This window comes from Microtus oregoni, unplaced genomic scaffold (assembly GCF_018167655.1).
Source record: "Microtus oregoni isolate MIOR12 unplaced genomic scaffold, Mior012 000037F_ref0000500, whole genome shotgun sequence".
Lineage (NCBI taxonomy): Eukaryota > Metazoa > Chordata > Mammalia > Rodentia > Cricetidae > Microtus > Microtus oregoni.
This window is the reverse complement of record NW_024543096.1, coordinates 24,661,265-24,681,881: the sequence shown is the minus strand read 5'-3', so window position 1 is coordinate 24,681,881 and position 20,617 is coordinate 24,661,265. Positions and strand designations below refer to the sequence as shown.

Here is a 20,617-nt window from a genome sequence, read left to right as displayed (position 1 = left end):
AATTGGCCTCACTTTCCTCATCTGTAAAACAATGCTGAGTTGGTTTTCTTGTTACCAAGATTGTGAAATCTAAAGACATACTTAGAACAGAAAAGTCACGGCATTAAAATAGCACTCACTTATTTAAAAGACAAAATTTCGGATATTTTAGTAGGGGCAGTCAAGCTTTCTTGATACTCCAGAGCTGTGTCTCAAACTAGAACCCCAACTCCCTTTTGATGGAAAGTTTGTAGCCTTTACAGATGGCCAACCACTTTCAACACCAAGGAGTTGAAACATATACAAAGGCAGTGTTTGTAGAAACCTCTCTGACTGTGCCACCTGGGAGGGTCACTGTGCCTCACAGCGGCCCCCTGCGGTGGCTCAGAAGGCAAGGGCCGTAGTGCAGCCAAGAGCAAGAACCAGCACTAACGGGACACCAGTCCCTGAGCTCCGCCACATGCTCAACTACCAAGTACCTGGTAAACTTAACCTGATATAAGTTTCTTCCTTCGGCCGCATCAACAGCTCATCGCAGGCACTCTTCTCCGTTTACATTGCTATCTCCCTGTAACTAACTTCTGCGTGAGACGGCTTTCAGAGATCTAGCCCAATGTCCTGGGAGCCAGGTAATTGGCGAGCACCTCTACTCAAAGGGCCTGGGAGGCCCAGGGCAGAGGACTGTTTGAGTGGAGGAGTTCAAGACCAGCCTGGGCAGCACCTGTGAGCACGGGTCACAACAGTGAGAGTCTCCAGCGATGGGTTTCCCTCCCACAGGCTCTGGAGGACAACTGAAGGTCAGGTACAGAGGCCGTCTCTACACCTGCCTCTCTTCTGAAGGTCAGAAATAGAGGTCATCTCTACAAGATACAGAGGCAGTCTCTACACCGGCCTCTCTTCTGAAGGTCTAGGGCAATGACAGGACCAAGCATACAGTTTCACTACACCTTATGGGCCATTTTAAGAAATAAAAATTACTCTAAAGCCAAATAATTTAAAAGACAGAAGAAAAAAGAAACTCAAGACAAAACCCAAACAGGTGTGGTGGCGTACTCCTATAATCAAAGCACCTCGGAGGAAGTCTCAGAAGGACTTCTGAGTGTCAGTGCTTACCACTGCTTTTTGTACCATGGGTTGGAGGGACAGGAGCACTTAAAACTACCGACAATAGGGTAGCTGGTTAGATAAAACTCCAACCTTTTATCCGCAGCTAAGTACTGAGTGGCAGGCACAAGCCTCCTGAGACCACACACGGACCAAAGCAGGTTACAAACGCTCTGTGTATTGGGAAGAATTTATAGTATGAACATGGGACAGAGATAAAAATCCATCTTTCGGAACTAGAGTGGAAGGTAAAACCAACTGAAACAAAAGGGGGAAAATATGGTAAATAACAAGAGGTTTTCTTCTTTAAGTGTTTTGCTTTTTCATCTGAACGAAGGTTATTTTTAAAAATACCATTTTGCTTCTTTTTATGTGTGTGTGCGCGGAGGACGTGTGTGCGTGTGTGTGTGTGTGTGTGTGTGTGTGTGTGTGTGTGTTTATGCTGGTGTTCGTGCGTGTGGAGGACCACGGCTGACTCTGAGTGACTCCCGAGAGTCCCTGATCTCTCGTCCACCTCATTCATGGAGGCAGGGTCTTTGACTAAACCCAGAGCTACCGACAGGTAGTCTCACTAGCTAGCTGGCTCCGGGATTCCTTCCTGGGCTGGGATTCCAGGAGGATCACCACACATGGCTGGTTCTGCTGGGCGAGTGCTATGATGCCCTCCGTCATCTCCCCAAGTCTCTCACAAAGGTTTAAAAGAGACAAAACCTTCCATTAATTCTGACACATTTTTACTCCAAATTAGTTCAACATTAGCAAGATTACACAATTTTTATCATATAACCCATCAAAAGAAAAGTCTTCAAAATTCATATAATCCTTCGCCTCAAGAAGTCACAACATTAGTGTAAGATCATTTTGGAGCTTGCTCAACAGGAGTCAAAGATAGCAACACACCTGAATATCGTTACTGAGTCTGAGAGGGAACCGACAGCAACATCAGGGTAGGAATTCCTATCCAGGTCCATGTTTCCGGCGATCGAATAGCCAAAGTAAGGTGTGGTGCCCTCAAGAACCTGAAACACAGGGCATTAGCGTAAACACGGGGCCACTAAGTGAGCTGGCCACCTGCACTTTGGGTGAGGAATGAAGCTCAGTGGAGAGCACTTCCCCAGCATGTACAAAATGGTGAGTGAGAGCCCAAGCAGAGGAAAAGAAAATAAAACAAAGAAAAGTTTATTCTGAGTCAAAATTTCAGTTCTTATAAAAATTATAATATAGTATAAATGTATAGTATCTATTACTTCACACAATTCATAAAAGCCATCTGATTCACACAATATTCCAAAAGATAAAAGCCTATTTTGTTTATTAAATTAATCAGTGTAGTTTAAAACCAATCTAACTGCCCCCCCCAAAGTATTATTTTCAAAACCAGTCAGAACTTTTGGGGTCCCAATTCTCTGGGTAATTATGATCTTCTACTTTGTTCGCCCAGTTCTAATTCCAGTAAGCGCGCGGCTGAGGGAAGCGGAGCACAGGCCACCCCCTCCCACTCCCAGCTGAGAAGAGTTGACTTTGCTCTGGTTTATGCGGATTTCCCAGCTTAGGATTTAAGACATTTTACAGTTGAAACAATCAGGCCCCTGCATCTGTGTGAGTCAAAGCCATCTTCCAGTGATACTCTGCAATTCACTGGGCTTGAGAGATGGTTCAGTGGCTAAGAGCATGGACCGCTCTCCCAGAGGACCCTAGTACCATTCCCAACACCCATATCAAACGTCTCCTGTAACTCTAGTTCCAGGGGATCTGACACCTTTAGCTTCCTGAAGCATTATTGGTCACCTGTGCATGTGCATGCACATACACACACATTTTACAAACACACATAATTAAAAGTATATGTTTTAAAATTCATATTATTGGACAGGGCTGGAGAGATGGCTCAGAGGTTAAGAGGACTCAGGTTCAATTCCCAGCACTCACATGGTGGCTCACAGCTGTCTGTAGCCCCCGTTCCAGAGGATCTGGTGCCCTGGAACCACACAGACATACATGCAGGCAAAACACAAATGCACATAAAATAAAAATAATTATTAAAAGTTCATACTATTGTATACTTGGAACTGAAATACTCATGAAAACATACTTAAACCTACATAGCACGCTACTAGGCAAAAAGCTGACAGTATTGTAGCGAGGGATCTGGTTACCTGTGTTGGCTTGGTATTTATGCCAGTTGGGGATCCATGATAGATAAAAACCTTCCCCAGATCATCATAGGGAGCTCCAACAGCAATATCTGTTGATATCACATTTAAAAAACAAAACAAAAAACCATCATTTAAAAACTCCAGTGTCTCAAAGATGTCACAAACACTCATTAGTCTATCCCTACCAACCGATCTATGATAGTAACAACCACATCACAATCACAAGCTCCTACCCACCTGGATAGCCATCTTGATTAATGTCTCCAATATTTTTTACCGAAATTCCAAACATAGAATCTTTGGTCCCATTAAGACGAACTGGCTTCACATTATTCCATCTGCCTTGCTGGTTAATGTAGACATATACTGCACCCCCAACTTCACCATCCCTGTCAAAATACTGGGGGGCTCCGATAACTATATCTTGCCACCTAAAAACACAATGAAGGAAAGAGGTGGGAACCTCTGCTGAAAATGCCAGCAGGCTGAGGGAAATGACCACCAGTCGGGGCTCAATACAAGCACAACACAAGGGGCCTCAAATCAAGAATTTGCATCTTGTCAATTAAAATACTTAACAGAAGATCCCTAATAAGCCAAGGAAAATAGTGAAGGTAGCAATTCAAAGGCAGTTTCTAGAGTCAGAGCCAAAGCCCAGGAGGACCGCCAGCAAGGGTCTGCTATTCCAGCACTATTTCCGGCTGGCACCAAGAGGTCTGAGTCCTCTATGCACTGATGCGGTCACCGCTTCCTACTTTTCATAAGACATTCTGGAGGCTCCAACAGCCCCCACCCTCAAGACACCACAGAACTGTCATGGAGCTAATGCCATTTTCTGAATGTTTTTGCTTTTCAAATTTAAATTTCCAAGAAACAGTGATCCCCAAACACGAGGGAAAAACATAACATTTACAAGGTAATCCTGTGTCACTGGGAGGATAATAAATGTCAGCTGTGAGGAAGACAACACCGGACAGTAAACTTCTGAATCAACTAACCTGTAGTTAGCGCTCCTCTAGACCTACAGAAGCCAGCCAACAGCAACATCAGCCTCATATGATAACCAAAGACTCGCTTACCCATCTGCATTGAGGTCCACCACCGCCACGTCATAGCCAAACGAAGAAGCCAGGCCTTCTCCGTCGAATATATACTCGGGGAGAAGATGTGCGGACTTCATGTCTCTTTTGAGCAAGACTACAGCCCCGCTGTGATTGGCTCGTGGAGCACCAGATACAAAAGTGATGTCATCTTTAGACACAATACCCTTCCCTGAGTCCAATGAAAAGCCTAGGAAAACAAAACATAGTCTCGCACATGGATCCTGTACTTGGGGGACGACCCACCCACCTCTCCTCCTGTCCTCCTGTCTACTTGCACATTTGCCACAGTCAGAGTGCTAGCGGAAGGACAGAAGGACAAAGTCACAGCTATTTTACCGCTTTCTATGGATATCAAGACTTTTAAAGAACAATTTATGCTATTTAGTATTTGGATAGCTTGAACTATGGAGAAGCATTCAAACTATGGCCAAGGGAGAGCGAGCTAGACCCCAAAGTCTCCTGGGAATGCCATAGACGCTTGTTACTGAGTGCAAGTTACAGGGGTCTGTGCTGACCGCAGTTTACATGAAGAGCACCTACTCTTACCAGTCTATTGGCAATCAGGTAAGAACAAATGCCAATATTGCTACCACACCCTGGGGAGCATCTAATTATTCTGGATCAACTCAGTTCTCAGACACAAACATGCAAAAAAGAAAAAAAATCCATGCATGGTGATTCACTGTTATTTGAGAATCTCACTTCAACAATAGAGGTGAGTCAGGTATCACTTGGATCAGTTACATACTGTTCAAAGGGTAGGCAACATTGGAATGTCCAATTGTCATGCATGAAGCAGCCCTTCGGGTTATAAACACTGGGGTTTGCTAGAAAAGCAAACAGAATTACCCATTGCCAAAACTCCTCAAATGAGCCAGTCTTTCTCTTTATAAAGCTCACCCCTTTTATTGGGTTTTATTAAAAAAAAAAAAGTGTCACCACTACTGTTGCAGTTCTCAAATCGTGAGGTGAATTGAAAATATGATGAGCCCCCAAGTTTAGAGCAAGGCAATATAAGTTAGCCCAGGGCTGAAAACCACCTGGCACCTGAACTCGACCACGGCATGCTTTTTGTATGTGTTTCATTTGAAATGAAATAGAAAATAGGAAGATTTATGCTCTGTATGAATCAAAAAAAATTTTTTTAAATGACCATGACCAAGGCAATTTATTTGTCATCTCAGAGGTCACAAACCTAGGTAGCTATTCATCCTCACATCAGGGGATGTGTCAGGCCGCTCCCTGGGAGGCCGTGTTTTATAAACAAACTGATCGGGATCTGTATAGGAAATGCTGGTCAAAAACAGCAGGCCTGTACGCATGCACGGGACAGGAGAGATGGGAGAAAAACGATTACACTTAGTAAGAGGCAGGGCCGCGCCCCTCGCTGGCTTTCATAGGCATATCGTTTTAGACTCCACGCCCACTGATCTTCTCAAATGAGACCCTCACAGCACCGATCAGCAAAAACTAACAACACACATTTGACTTCTTTCTCAGACATCCACTTTTAAGGAAACCCATTCTGAAAGAGGTAAAGGTGTTTGAGGAAACAAACAAAACCCTTCCCAGCTCCCTGTGCTCTACCAGTGGCTGTGTTTATAGACCCCAAGGGCATCTAAAGGCCAAACTATTGGTGTATTCGCCAGAGCAATGAAACATATCCCATCATAAAATAATCCCTAAACAGCACATATGAGAAACAGAAGCTGCTGGTTAATATATACCCAAGGAAAATACTGGTTTGTTGCTGTTTTCCTTGCATGGAAATCCTTCCTTGTCCTGCAAGGCCACTAACAAACTGCATGCACCCAGCCGCTATCCAGACCCTATCACTTCCATGAATATTTCTCTCTTGGTTGGGGAATTATTAACGGTGTGACCTTGAACTAGCAAATTAAGCTCCTTCAGTAAACACAGGGAGGAGTGACAACCTTTACCAGTACACTGAACATAGTACCTGACTCACACACGACAGGTGTTTAATAAGTAGCTGCTCTAAATGTTCTGTTCCATGCTGCCTTATCAAGTTTGTACAGGGGGTGGGCATGGTGCATGAATTGGAAAGGGTTGCTTTTTCTTAATAAACAGTACTGTTCATGTGTATTTACACAATTAGAATAACTTACATGTATGTTTACTCTAGCATACTATTTAGAATTATTTATTTATCCATATCTGCTTTTTTCCTTTTTATTTAACCTTCCATTGTTCCAGTAATAACTCTCTAGTACACGCATGTTTTGCCCCCACATCATTTTTAAAAATAGGTTACTATGTAGGTTTAGAAGATTTTTTACATTTTTCCAAGAAATGTACAGTAATTATTCTTTATGTCAACTCACACCAAGAATTAAAGCTTTTAAAAAGCCTTTGTGTAATTACCATAATGTGCAGGAATAATTTAGGACACCATTAGTAATGCAAACAAGCCTTGGGAGTTAAGGAACCGGCACTTAGATCCAATCCGGGTGTCCTCCAAGGCGTGTTAGCAGTCCTGGTTGGCCTCATCTGGGAGCCCTGTGCCACCCACTGGGCCCTCTGACATGGAGCCCCAGTGCAGTCGCAGGGCCAGGCCTTAGAGAGTGGCAGTCGCCAAGGGAGGACCTGGAAGTCCTGACCTGCCACTTAAAAGTAACTTTGCAAGTGGAACTCTTAAGTGGGTGGCTAAAAGAAGCCCTGAAGGGAGAGGAAGGACCACTTAGCCAACAATGAACACCCAGGCATTTCCTCAGGGCTTCATGAAGGGCCTGCTGCAGGCTCCAATGGCTGCCACCAGCTCAGGAGACAGCGCCTTTGCAAAAGGGATAAATTTCCAGGTGACGGCAGGTTCTCCCTGGCTTTGCGGAAGCTCAGGTCAGAGGAGCCAGACGGCAGGCAGTCTGCTGTCACTTCACCAGACTGTCCAGCTGAAGCATGCGCCGAGGCCCCTGGCTCCCACCTGGCCTGCTCTCAGCCTGGGGGCCCTCGGAGGGAGAGTCGCGCAGTGCAGGGTCTGAGAGGGCAGGTACTGGGCCTCTGCTGGCTCCTACCTAGGTAACTGTTAGCAGGAACAGGCACGAGACTTTCATCATGGTCAGTCTCTCCGCCAACTTCATAGGGCCCGTCTTCAAAGATGTTCATGTCAAAAAAAGTGTTATTCTTTTGCTCTACACGAACAATCCCTAAAGGAATGAAATGGAAAACAACAACAACAACAACAAAAAATGAAGATGAAACAAAATAAAATAGATGGCACCTAAGAAATACCCCTCGTGTTACCAGGACAACAGAAGTCTAGATGAGACAGACATGGAAGAAGTGATGTTGAGATTGCTCAACACGGGCATGCAAGTTCTTAAGTGAAAGAGATTTGCTCTAGGAATCCTAAAAATGACCCACACATTTTATGAACTATCTTTAAAACACCAGGAAACTAGATGGAAAATGGAATGTTTGCTTAGTCAACAAAAATCTGCAGAAACCTAAATTTGAATGACATGAACTTGAAATAAATGATTATTTTGTTTCCTTTGATCCTATCAGGTTTCCTTTCCTGTAATGTACAGTGAAATTAATATAACCATCTGCTCTTCTAATTGCTTTAACCAAAATTTCATCTTTCGAAAATTCTATACCTCCTAAAAATATTTCTGTCCTGTTAAAACCCAAATAACAATATAACTTTTCAAAAGTGACATTTCGCCAGGCGGTGGTGACACACACCTTTAATCCCAGTACTTGGGAGGCAGAGGCAGGTGGATCTCTGTGTGTTCGAGGCCAGCCTGGTTTACAAGAGCTAGTTCCAGGGCGGTCATGACTGTTACACAAAGAAACCCTGTCTTGAAAAACTAAAAAGAAAAGTGACATTTCACTGGGCGATGGTGGTGCTTGCCTTGAATCCCAGCACTCAGGAGGCAGAGGCAGGCGGATCTCCATGAGGCTAGCCTGGTCTACAGAGCTAGTTGCAGGACAGTCAGGGCTGTAACTGTTCTCCCTGTGTTGGGGAGAAAACAAACAACAAACAACAAAACATGTCATTTCAAGTCAGTGTTGCTAAGAATAAAACTCTTTCTAAATACAAAATGTTCTTTCAGTGAGGTCGAAATAGCCTGATGTGTTTGGTTCTAGGAAAAGACTCTGCCAGAGTCAGAGTGGAGACAAAGGAAATAACTTCCGGTGTCACAAGGACTGCCACACAGAAGGCTCTCAAGAACCATTTTCAATAACAGCTGAATTTGTGTGCATGAGAGACACTGGAAAGGGATTGAGCCTGGCACCTCATACACACTATGCAAATGCTATACACTGGGCTACATCCCTGCTCTTTTCAAAATTAATGTTTTAAAGGAATTCTTTTCACACACACACATGCAAGCATGCTCTCGCTCATGGTGCAGGCATGCATGCTCACACAACTGAAGGTGCTAGCAAGAGTCCAGAAGAAGGCACTGGGTCCCCGAAGCTGCCCAGTGTGAGTGCTAAGAAAGTTCTCTGCAAGACATGGGCCTGTATGTGCTCCTAAGCCCCGGGCCATCCTCAGCTCCTACCCCACCTCCACCTCCATGCTTTCTCCTGAGACAGGCCCTTCATCAAGTGTCAAGGCTAGCCTTGAAATTTTGGTTTTCATGCCTCAACCTTCCATGTAGTCATCTTTCCCTGACTTATGGAAATATAATTTATTTTTATTTCTCAAAAAGTTTTATTTCCAAATGATCATGGATTCTCCATCGGGGATTAGAGGTAGGTTACCCTGTGATAGAGCAGTTTGCCATATATCTCATTAATTTTTCAGAGAAACTTAGGTTTATTAAAGGAATTGACCAGACTCATCTGATCACGAAACGTGGGTCATTTTCCCTCTTCTTTCTCTGTCTCCTTTTCTCACAATAATACTGCCAACCAACCTTACCTCAAATTGCCTCTAATTTTTGACTCAAAAATCCCAATCTGCCAGTCATCTGTTCTTTGAGCTTACTATGTTATTAGCAGAACATGGCCTTCTAAGATACTACACAATGGGATGTCCATGCTAACACAGTTCTTTGTATATACCATTTATACCAACTCAGTGTTCACATCACTGGCTTAAAACGAATAGTTTTTCAAGTAACAAACATAAAACAGAAAAAAATATTAATTACTATATTCTTAGCAAAAAACTCAACCCTAAAACATTTGCATTACTGTTAAATTCACAGTGGAAATTTTAATATCCCACCCACTTTCATAAACACCTTATAGCCCACTTAAAATGTACTAAATCATGGGGCTTATTATAGGAATTTATCTGACATTTTAATATGTTTCTGTAAATACAGATGCCATACCTTTCCAGTTGTAAGTACCCGGGGCTCCAAACACAATGTAATGGAAGTCTTTAGTGAAAGTAGCGGCTACCCCTTGCTGACAAGAGCCGAATTTTTCATGGCCTCTCAGTCGGCCATCACAGAAACTCCAGTCTCCCCCATCCATGTCATCCTCTATCTTGAGATTCTGACTCAGGACGTAGCACCTCCCGAAGATGTCCCTGGACTCCTGCTTGGTGTTCACGTGCTGTCTCTTTTCATAGCGATGCGCGCATGTCTGCAAACGGGTGCAAACGGCAAAGCCTTGCTGTTTAAACCTTTGCAAAATTGGGGCGCCGAGCAATATAGCGATAATAAAGAGGTTGGTTCTTTTTTGTTTGTTTTTTTCAAGACAGGGTTTCTCTGTAGCTTTGGAGCCTGTCCTGGAACTAGCTCTTGTAGACCAGGCTCAAACTCACAGAGATCCACCTGCCTCTGCCTCCCAAGTGCTGGGATTAAAGGCAGAGACAATAATCTCCGTTTTCTATAGGATCTTCATGCTACCTCCCACGTAACCCAGTCTGGTGTCTGGAGACAGTACCTCCAAGTCCATTTCACTTACTGCCCCTGTGTAAGAATCAGTGTTCATCAAGATTTTCGTTTTTTTCTAAGTTTCTGTATAAACTCTGTTATAGCAACTAGTCTGGGAAAGAGAGGCAAGAAAAGATGACCATATTCCAATCAAAAGCGCTTCCAGGCCAGTCTACCCAACAAGCCGCCTCCTATCTGGAGAGGGTAGGGGTGAATGAGAATAAAATTGATGTTACTGTCTATAATCATTTTTATGGTTGGCAATAACTTTGTCTATAAAAACCAAAAAGTTCCCAGAGCAAAAACAGTCCACTTGGCTTTGCTCTTTTTGTCTGAGGAGCAGCTAGTCTCAGGGATATTCAAAACATGTTTATTAAGTTCTTTGGCTCTGGAAGTTTTAAAGACATACGGGTTGCTGGACCAACTCACAGTCTAGCAGCCCTCACAGGAGAAGTGAAGGTTTGGCTTGTTCTCAGAGGTAAACCGAGGCAGGGGTTCTGTGTTTTGTCCACTGCTCTATGCCCATAACCGGCACTGAGGAGGGTGCCCGGTAACCGGCACCGAGGAGGGCGCCCCTGCACCGAGGAGGGCACTCTGTAACCAGCACCCAGGAGGGTGCCCCGTAACCAGCATCCAAGAGGGCACCCCGTAACCGGCACCGAGGAGGGCGCCCCCGCACCGAGGAGGGCACTCTGTAACCAGCACCCAGGAGGGTGCCCCGTAACCAGCATCCAAGAGGGCACCCCGTAACCGGCACAGAGGAGGGCGCCTCACAACCAGCACCGAGGAAGGCCCCGTAACCAGTACGGAGAAGGACACCCTTTCCCACACTCACCACCACTTTGCCTCCTGGACCCTGACTCTGAACGGTGACTCCCATCCACTGATCTTCCTTGCTTTCTGACATGGGATCAGCTGCGGGAAGTGACATGGGTTATGCAGACAGTTAGTATGCCTGAATGACTGACCGACTATCCAAACCCACACAGTAACAACACCGAACCAAAAACCCAGTAAGAAGCCATTTTCAAACAGCATAGATCCCAAGCCTAACTACTCAGGAAATTCAGTTACTCCAGATCAATTTCTTATCTCAAGGAAACAGAAACAGTTGCGTGAATCTTTTGTAAAAATTTTGTAATGAGACATTTGAAAATTGTGTAACTGAGACGGAGCCAACCCCTTTGATGCAGCAGTGTGAGACAAGGCATCTAAACGAACAGGGAGTGGGCTCTCTCTGCCTCCCCCCCCATTCATTGTGACAGTGCGAACTGTTCTCTTCTTAGCCGGGAAAGAGGGAGAGAAAATGCGCAGAGGTACCACCATGCGCTCACTGCAGTATCAGCCGCAATCTATGCTAACCCCTTATTTCTGCCTTTCTAAACAAGAACCAAAATGCCAGGGGGGATGTCCAGATACTAAGATTCCCAGAGACAGTTTGCCTTCTTTATTTATATATCTCTACTTTTAAGTTTTCTTTTTTTAACTTTTCTGTGATTAACACGTAATATTTCCTAATCGGAAGACCAGCACGCTATTCCTAAAGGATACAGACGAGAACGGAAGCACGAGCCTGCGTCTCTACTTAGGCCAATAATCAAATTTGGCTTCTCAGAAGCTTCTCGGAACACTAATGGCTCTGTTCAATCTACGGGAAGCCAGGTAAATGAGCTGGTGACACACCTGGACTCCATGATGGCATCTTCTCGCTACGCGGAGGCTTCTAAAACGGGATATTAAAATAAGAGGGAAATAGCCCTGTCTTTTGGAGTCACTGGTTTTAGTTGGGTAAGAGCCTGGTGTTTCAAAGACCTGTCCATGGAACAACGACAATGTATGGGACTCAACAGCAGAACATGTGACCCTTTCAACACCCCATGTGGGGAAACGGTCACATTACATGATTAGTAAGTATATCCATTTTCGGTTCTGGCTGCTCCTAAAGTTTTTTGAAAATTATTTTGACTGAACCCTCTCTCATCAATGAATGTAGCTTGGTCTTTAGGGAAGATATTATTCAAGCTGGTCAGTTCTCATTTTGGAGTTTTCTCATATTTAAATCCTTTCAGGACCAGAGATGCAATCTGGGGGTAGAGAGCTCGCTTAGGACCCACAGGCACTGAGTTAGAGCCCTAGCATCACTAAAACAAACAAAATAAACACATGAATCAAATTAATAATACATAAAAATAGACAAAACAGTCTTTCCCCTAAAAATTTAACAGCAGGTGATGTTTTGACTGCTTAAATACATGATAGGCACGTTTAATTTTCTTCACAGCTGTGAACTGAATTTTGCAACCGTCTCAACATACCACTAGGTGGCAACATAAACGCGTCAATGTAGTTAACCCAGATTAAACAAACGTAGCAAACTGGCCCACTTCAGTGTGGTTTAGAGAAGTATTTTCAGGGCAAATAAAACAGTCAAGACTGACAAAACTAAAAGTGGTCCTTTCTGTAAGAATAAATTCTTGTGGCTCCTGTCCCAGCACGGTACAGATAGGCTGGCCAAATGAACAAGGGAGAGAGAACATACCGTCATTATCAAACTCAATCCGCGTGCAAGGTCCCCGAGAGGTGATGTCACAGCTGTACAGACCCCCTGTTCTGTTCGCCCTCTGCAGTGGAAGTGCTTCTGCCCGAGGGGCCCCCACAAGCAGCCTGGAGATAAAACAAAGAATTTAGAGACATGCACATACTATACTTTCAGCCAGAACCCAGAGCTACGGGCGCTATCCTCTGCCGTGCAGCTGAGGAGTTGGGGACAAAAACGCTCTTGCAGCACAGGCAGCAAGGCCTGGCAACTGGGGCACAATGACACCCCATATCCACAAAGGGAGAGGGAGCCTGTCCCTCCCAGAATCAGCAGCAGTAGCTGGGTGCGATTCCAGTGTCCAAAGACACTCTTCAAGGAACAAGCACGGAACACGGACCGCAGCCAAACAATTCACACTCCCAACTTGGGTGGGAAGCAGCCATCACGTTGCATCTGTAAGTACACGTTGCTTTCCAACCTGAGCCACGAGGTATCTCTGACTACACCTCGCTTTGCAGCGGCTGATCTACAGATTCAGAATCCAACTTCTGACAAAAGCATAACTCAGTGACTCCTGCACCCTGTCTCTCCCCTTATTTTTCTTCCTCAGCTTTATTGATTGACATCCTGGGTCACTTAAATGGCAATATTTTCGCCTCACGGGTGCCCGATACAAGCTCTGCCCTATCACCCAGGATGTGGGATGAAAATGCAGCTTCCTTCTCACCCCAGATTTCCCAAGGAGCAGCGCCTAAGTCAATCTCACATCCTCATTTCTGCTATTTCACCCCCAGAGGGACTGGCCCTGTGTCAGGTTTACAACCTCTGGGGTCTGCTTGACAAAGGAACACACAGTGCGAGAGAGATAGAGAGAAAGAACACACACCTGACCACAAGGAGAAGTAAAGGCTGGAAGTTGGGGGTACAAGGCTGGGAGTGGAAAACATGGCTGGGAACAGAAGCCAATACAAACAACAGACCCCCGTGAAGAGAGCACAAGTCACACTTGGCCCAAGAAGCCTGCAGAGCCAGGTGCAGAAGGAACAAAACAAACACCCTCTGCCCCCCGCCCCCCCACCTCTTCCTAGCTGGGATGGATCCCAGAAAAGGAGCCAATGTGCTAGCGGATACCACTGCTGCAGGTGCAATCAGAGTGAAGGGACTCACATCCGCCCAGGAGAATAATGGTGGCCTCCGTGGGGACAGCCGGCTGCCCTTCCTCCCATAGCCCCAGGCAGCTGGCACTGCCAGCTCCTACCTGCAAGTCTATCCTAGACCTGAAAAGGCGGAACAGCACACACCAAGGCACAGAACTGAAAGCAGAGACTTAGCAACTGTTCCAGGTTCCTAGAATGTCTCAATCAATAGGGGGTATGAGGAAGGCCAAGTTGCAGGGGTCTGTAAGGACCCACTGCGAGTCATATCTATCTGAGTAATGTCCCAGCTCCTGGTGGTGAACAGCCTTACATGCTTGCCAGATGGGATGGACCCCGTGCTAGGGAGCAGGAGAAGCGAGCAATGAGCTGAGCTACAGGCCCAGATGAAGCTAGGAGCCTGCACTCTCGGATTCGATAGGAAAGAGAGGCCTTGGCAGGGGTTAATTATGAACCCTTTGGGTTTCGCAGCTAGGTGCCAGTCAGGACAAAACCACCCAGCCGTGTCACTGATCCTTCAGAACACTTCCCAAGAAGCAAAGCTCAACACCGGAGAAGTTTAAAAGTGGACACACTGAGATAAAACCTGCTCCGTATACTGACAGAGTCAAGACCGATTCCCAATAGGCAGAGGGAGAAAGAACCCAGGCCCAATCACAGCTGGTGGGTAAAGGTAACCAACCGCCAAGCGGAGAATCTGAAGGGCAGCTCAGCCCACCTTGACCGTTTTTTCCCTCCTCTCTAACCACTTCCTCTTACACACACCCAAGGAGGCTAAGTGTGGCAGGTAGACTGCTTCCTGTTTACCCCGCTCCTCCTTCATTTCAGTTCAGGGCCTGACTCCTTCAACAAACTCTGCCTCCATCCAGAGCACATAAGCAATGACCTCCCGCTCACACTCAGGTGTGGGAGCGCCTGATCCATAACGTAAGCAGCTCATAAAAGGACATGGAGGCAGAGGCATCAAGTGGACAATTGCTCTGTGGAAGGAGTGCCACCAGGAAGTGACAGGGAAGGCAGAACAGCACAGGCAGACTCGCTTTGCCTCCAGGGATCTCATCCTGCCTGACGCTGCGACCCTTTAATACGGTTCCTCACGTAATGGCGACCCCACCCACCCTTAAATTCCGTTATTTTCATTGCTACTTCATAACTGTAATGTTGCTACTGTTATGAATCATAATGCAAATACCTAATATGCAGGATATCTGGTTCATGACCACTGTGAAAGGGTCCTTGGAGCCCCCCTCAAAAGGGGTGGAAAAGGGGTGGCGATCCACAGGTTGAGAACCACTGGGCTAGAAGCTGTAGGGGAGTGCGGTCTGGATGTGAGTGGAGCTGGAGGAGATGGTCCTGTGGAAGACTGGCTCAGGGGAGAGGTATCAGGAGGTCCTACAAAGCCTCAGGAGAAAGCCATCTCTTGAGCCTTTCTGGGCTCCGACAGGGGACAGGAACCCCAAGGTTTCTTGCAACGTGAAAAGCTGTAGCGATGGCTCAGGGGCTAGCGCACAGTCTATCCTTCCAGAAGAGCCAGAGTTCAGAGTTCAGCACCAAATCAACCATCTCCAATTCCAGTTCCGGGGGATTCAAAGCCCTTCTCTGGCCTCCGTGGGCACCCGCACACATGAGGCTTATACACATACGACACACAGAGAAATAACAACACACTGCAGAGGCTGCCTTCAGCCACCAGCTTTCTCCAACCCTTCTCTCCTTCATCCCTGGACAGAGGAGGAAGTGGACTGCATAGAAGGAAGAAGGAAGGAAGGAACAGAGCTGTTGGGGGAGAGGGGGGAATTAAAGACGAATCTGAAGAGAAACCACAAAATAAGAGATGTGTGTCTATGAAGGCTAATGCCACCTGAAACGAAGCTCTGCCCGCGTGAGTCCATAGCATTCTATCATCCGGGGAGAGATGGAGAGGGGCTGACCTTGCAATGATCATGGGAGGCTGCAGGAGGGAACGCTCGTCAGCAGAGGGCGCCCTCTGCATCGCTCTGTATTCCAGGCTGCAGTGTGCTAATCTCATGCAATGGTTCCCAAAAATTCATGAATATAATCACCCCAACTGGCTTCATTTTCACAGTCCCTGCCTGGTTCAGAAATTAGCAAAAGAGGCTAATCTTAATCCCTCTTGGAATCAACTTTAAACGTAGAAGGTCACAGTTCATTAGCTAAGGCTATGTCCGCGAAGAACAAAAAAATGAGCAAAACCAGACCAGTATGCAAACAATGACACCAGGGGACAACCGCCTACTGCTAATCTAAGTCATTTTTAGGTCACAGTGTGGGTTAAATGCTAAGCACATGTTGATTCTTGAGCTGCCAGGTGCCTGTAGGTGTCAGAGGGATAGCCGGTTCCAATCAACCCTTCAACCTGTGCCAAAAATCTGGCTTTTGCAATAATCCCGGCTTCCTCCCGATTTCTCCCAGTAAGGGCTTGGGCACCAAACTGCCCTGATGGTTCAACGCGAGAACCAAGTGCTCTTTGGGCACCACTACAATGACCAAGTCAACTCCAAGGGCCAGGGCTGCAGGACTGACCTATAGGAACAGCTCTGCCTTCAGACAGACAGGCTGAATCTGGGGGTGGGGGTGGGGAAGTGAGTCAGCCTTGTAGGGAGGAGGGAAGTGGTGGAAACTGACAGACCAGCATCCAGAAGTCTATTCCTGTATTGGGTCCAAAGAAGGAAAGACTACAAACACTGTGCAAGAGTTTAGTTTGGCACTAGGAAGTCACTTTTCAAACTGCTTGCCCCAGAACCCATAGATGGCTAATTCTACCGGGTTTTACTATTTTCCCCCTTTTCTGAGGGGAGGTAGGTGGGTGTATAACATTTTTGAGACACAGTTGTCCTCTACTTTACCATCTTCTTCCCTCAGCCTCCCAGGGATGGATCAGACTTGAGCCACCATGGTCACCTTCCTCCAAAGTTCTAAAGTTGTGTTGAAATAACTCCCTGAAGATTTCATCATACTGGAAAACTTTGAAAGACAAGACTCAAGTAAAGAGATGGCCCAGTGGTTAATCACACTGGCTGCTTTTCCAAAGGACCCACGTTTGGTTCCCAGTACCCACATTGGGGGCTCACAACCATCCATAATGCCAGTTCCAGGGAATCTAAAGACACCAGGCACACACATATTACACAAAGACACCAGCCACACACATATTACACAAAGACACCAGGCACATACATATTACAGAGGAAGACAAAATACTCATACACATAAAAATTAACTAATTTTTTTAAAAAGCTTAAAATAAGACGTAAAAACCACAGCATCATCTTTAACAGTAAGAAATAAGCTTTGTCATAGTGAAAGGTAATGCCAAAAAGGATGCCGGTATCTCAGAATACGACATAAATCAAGGTCTCCAAAGGAGGTTCCAGGCAAAGGGCTCTGGACCCACTACCATGGTCTGAACAAGCTATTCTAAAACCCACCAAGTGAGCCACACGGCCACTCGTATTCACAACTCCCCCACCAACAGCTGGCCCACTTTCGTACAGCTATTTCAATCAAGTGTTCTAAACAGTGGGGTTCTCTTTAAACTTTAAAGACAATTGGAGCTTTGCTTCATTGTCTTTGGCAATAATTCATTTCCTTGAGGATTGAAGATTGCGCCTCTAGCTACTCAGCTCTGTCTTGGGAAATGTGAACCTTCTGCTTCATAAGAACAAGGGCACTATTATTGCTTAATTGAAAACACAGCCTTCTCGGTTCGTTTCAATGAAGACCCGAAGAGTCAGGCAATGGCCATTACCCAAGGACCTGTGTCACCAACATTTATGCCCATCTTCAAATTCAATGTCAAAGTAACAGTAAAGTAATAAATAACAATGGTAAGAAATTAAAAAAGAACTTCGGGTCGTAGCAGATTCTAAACTCATCCCAAGCCCCCGAAACTGGGCAACTCTCTTACTTTTCTTAGATTTAACTTCTCTTCAAATTTAGAATATGATGTTTCTTTCTTGAATAATCAACCAGCTCTGGGCTATGTTGGCCAGAAAGGGAATCTCATAAGCCTCTAAAATCTCAATTTCTCCAGTTAGAGCAATGAGGCTACGAGCATACTGACCCTTCCTCCCAAATATCCTCTTCTCTCCCCGAGTCCCATCATCTGCTGTCTCTCACAACCAGGCAAAGCCGAGTTACCTCTTATGGCCCCACTTCATTCCCTCCTTTCCACATAGCCAGGTAAGTACCATCCAGTGCTGAACCAAACTACACACGGACGGAGGACCAGTATCACAATCAGACGTCAGTTTCCTCAGTGGAAGTTGTGCCTAACACTGAGGTCAAACAGACTGGCTCTTCCCCTGCTTTCTCAGTGCGGTGTGCCTCATGTTCAGACCACGACTTCTGTTTTCGGTGCACTTTCTCGGCGCCTTTCTTTCTCCTGACATCATTTACCATTATTGGAGTCTAGATCTCTTAAACTCCCGATGGTGCTTTGTATTAAATCAAGACCTTGCCCTGGCTCAGACCCCTCTTCCTGTTTTCCCGTCACTGGTCCAGACGTGCTCCACAGGATATGCTGGACTCCCCATCACTGTTGCCTGGGGTGATGCACTCTGACCTGGGATCCCATGCTTTTCTCTTGGCTGGACTTTCTTGCTGTCCTGACAGTACATGAAGGACAAGTCAAGACTATGGATACACAGTCTCTATGGGCCCTCACCTCAGATGGAGTCAGGGCATAGAATGCGGCTCTTGAAAACCTTTGAGGGTGGCTTTTCAGCTCCCCAGTTTACCCCGGGGCATTCCGGGATGCAGTAATCTGTATAAAAGCCTTTATCAAAGCCTAAGTTCTTACAGCCTCGCTCACATTGTGGACAACATACTCACTCTCAGGACACGCCCCCTATCGTGCCCGAATCACTCCGCAGTCCACTCTTCCATCCTCTTTCTGGAATCCCTGCTACTTAGGTGTTAGGCATCAGGGGTAATCAACCTTTCCTCTCTGTGGTTAGACAGCTTCTAACCATTCTCCCTGAGTTTCTACTGACACCTGAAGATTTCTGCAGTCAGGCCTGTAACCCCTGGAAGCACCTTCTCTTTGAAGTGTGCTTTTTTACTTAACTACTTTTTGTACATGTGTTATGTTCTCAAAATTCTGTGAGCTTCATCTGCGAGTTCTCCTGAAGCAGCTGCCGTTGTGCTTCTAGATGGCGTCTTTACCCTTTCCCTCGCTTTCCCATAGCCACTGCTAAAAGCTCCTAGCTCTCACCGTGTGCATCGTGAGAGCATGCAGGTTTTGTTGGTATTGTCTGGCCCTTCCTACCTTCTGTTGGCCACCTCCTACCCAGTATCAGTCACTGGTCACCCATACTCATGTAGGCTCCACCTGGCCCCTGTTGCATCATGGCTAACCCCCAGGTTCTCAGGAAGTTCATCCGGCACCAGACTGATAAATCGTAAGTGTGATAGTACTCAAGAGGTACGGCCCACAGGGTGCAAGAAGCCTCGAGGGTCCCGTCCTGATGCTCAGTCCTGGTCCTGGGGCCAACAAGAAATCAAAGCTCACGCTGCATGCACAGTAGCTTCCAGAAGGTCCAGCTGCACGGTGTCAAGGAGCAAGAGGTGCTCCTGACTGCAGCGAAGCTTTGCTGATACTGCTCACACCTCCTCTAGGACACACAAAGCCAGTATGGAAAGAACAGCCCATCTGTCACTAATGCCCGCAGCAAGAGAAAATGAAGAGACGGCGCCTGGCAGAACCCATAGATGAATACTCTCCTGCTGCGCCCACTCTTAGCAAAGCAACAGGGGCCTTTGCTGTTAACCACGAGGAGCTAAACTTTGCACAGAGTGGGAAGGACAATGACATCTGGCACGCATGGACTCTGACTCCTCGTTCCCAGCTCCTCTCCTATAGCATCATTGCAGAGCAGACCACTCTCATCCTCTAACCAGGCTCTGCATGACGGGTGCAAACTTAACCAGGCTCTTCCCTGTGAAGGTACCAGATGCCATCTGTTTCTGCCTTTTTAGTATTTGTGAGGCCTCGGCAGGATTTGAGGAGCCTGGGACAAATCTGGACAACCAGTTAGCTACCAGACCACAGGCGACGATACACTCGTATTGTAAGGAATCTGACCCTCCAGCCTTTTCCCAAGGTTAAAGGTCGGTTTCTGTCTCACAGTAGGTGCAAATCAAACATCTAAATGAACGCCAAGGGATGGGAAAAATACCAAGAATGGCATCTTGGCCAACACTGAATGTAGATACAATAATCAATGGAGACCATCTGATTGATCATTCAACTTAAACATTTAAAACCATATTCATTTATTGATACTTTCACTTGTATCTTATGAATTAATTTTATTCAGAATCCATAAGTTTCTTTGACATCACTTCAGAGAGTATTGTCTAGCTCAGTTTCCTAGAGCAGCTTATATCCAAGATTCACAATTATGGTGTCCAAACCCTGGGAATTAGTATGGGTTGCAAACTAAATCTGAACATGAGTCTCCTCCGAGTCAATTCTGAGGCACTAATTTTTATTTAAAATTAACCTCTATACTATACACAATTAAAAATGATTGAGATGTTTGGGAGCTAATGCGTTCATTACAAAAAGAACTTCATGATTCAAAGTGAAGTAATCCAGATGACAGTCATGACACAGAAAAGTAATTCTTGCTCTTACAAAGTTGAGGCAGGAGGATCTTAATTATGATTTTTGTGGTCAGCCTGGGCAATTCTCCTAAGA

The 20,617-nt window shown here is 45.9% G+C and overlaps 1 protein-coding gene across 2 annotated transcripts in view; it reads right to left on the bottom strand.

Moving 5' to 3' along the window:
• Window positions 1-20,617, bottom strand: part of Itga6 (integrin subunit alpha 6) — a 67,296-nt gene that overhangs the window by 24,197 nt on the left and 22,482 nt on the right. For both annotated transcript variants that reach the window (XM_041631589.1, XM_041631590.1), the window contains exons 2-9: window positions 12,740-12,864; window positions 11,036-11,115; window positions 9,652-9,907; window positions 7,375-7,506; window positions 4,319-4,529; window positions 3,477-3,670; window positions 3,240-3,328; window positions 1,984-2,102 (exon numbers count right to left, since the gene is read on the bottom strand). In XM_041631589.1, coding sequence (XP_041487523.1) covers window positions 1,984-2,102; window positions 3,240-3,328; window positions 3,477-3,670; window positions 4,319-4,529; window positions 7,375-7,506; window positions 9,652-9,907; window positions 11,036-11,115; window positions 12,740-12,864 — 1,206 coding nt within the window. The remainder of the gene's footprint in view (window positions 1-1,983; window positions 2,103-3,239; window positions 3,329-3,476; window positions 3,671-4,318; window positions 4,530-7,374; window positions 7,507-9,651; window positions 9,908-11,035; window positions 11,116-12,739; window positions 12,865-20,617) is intronic.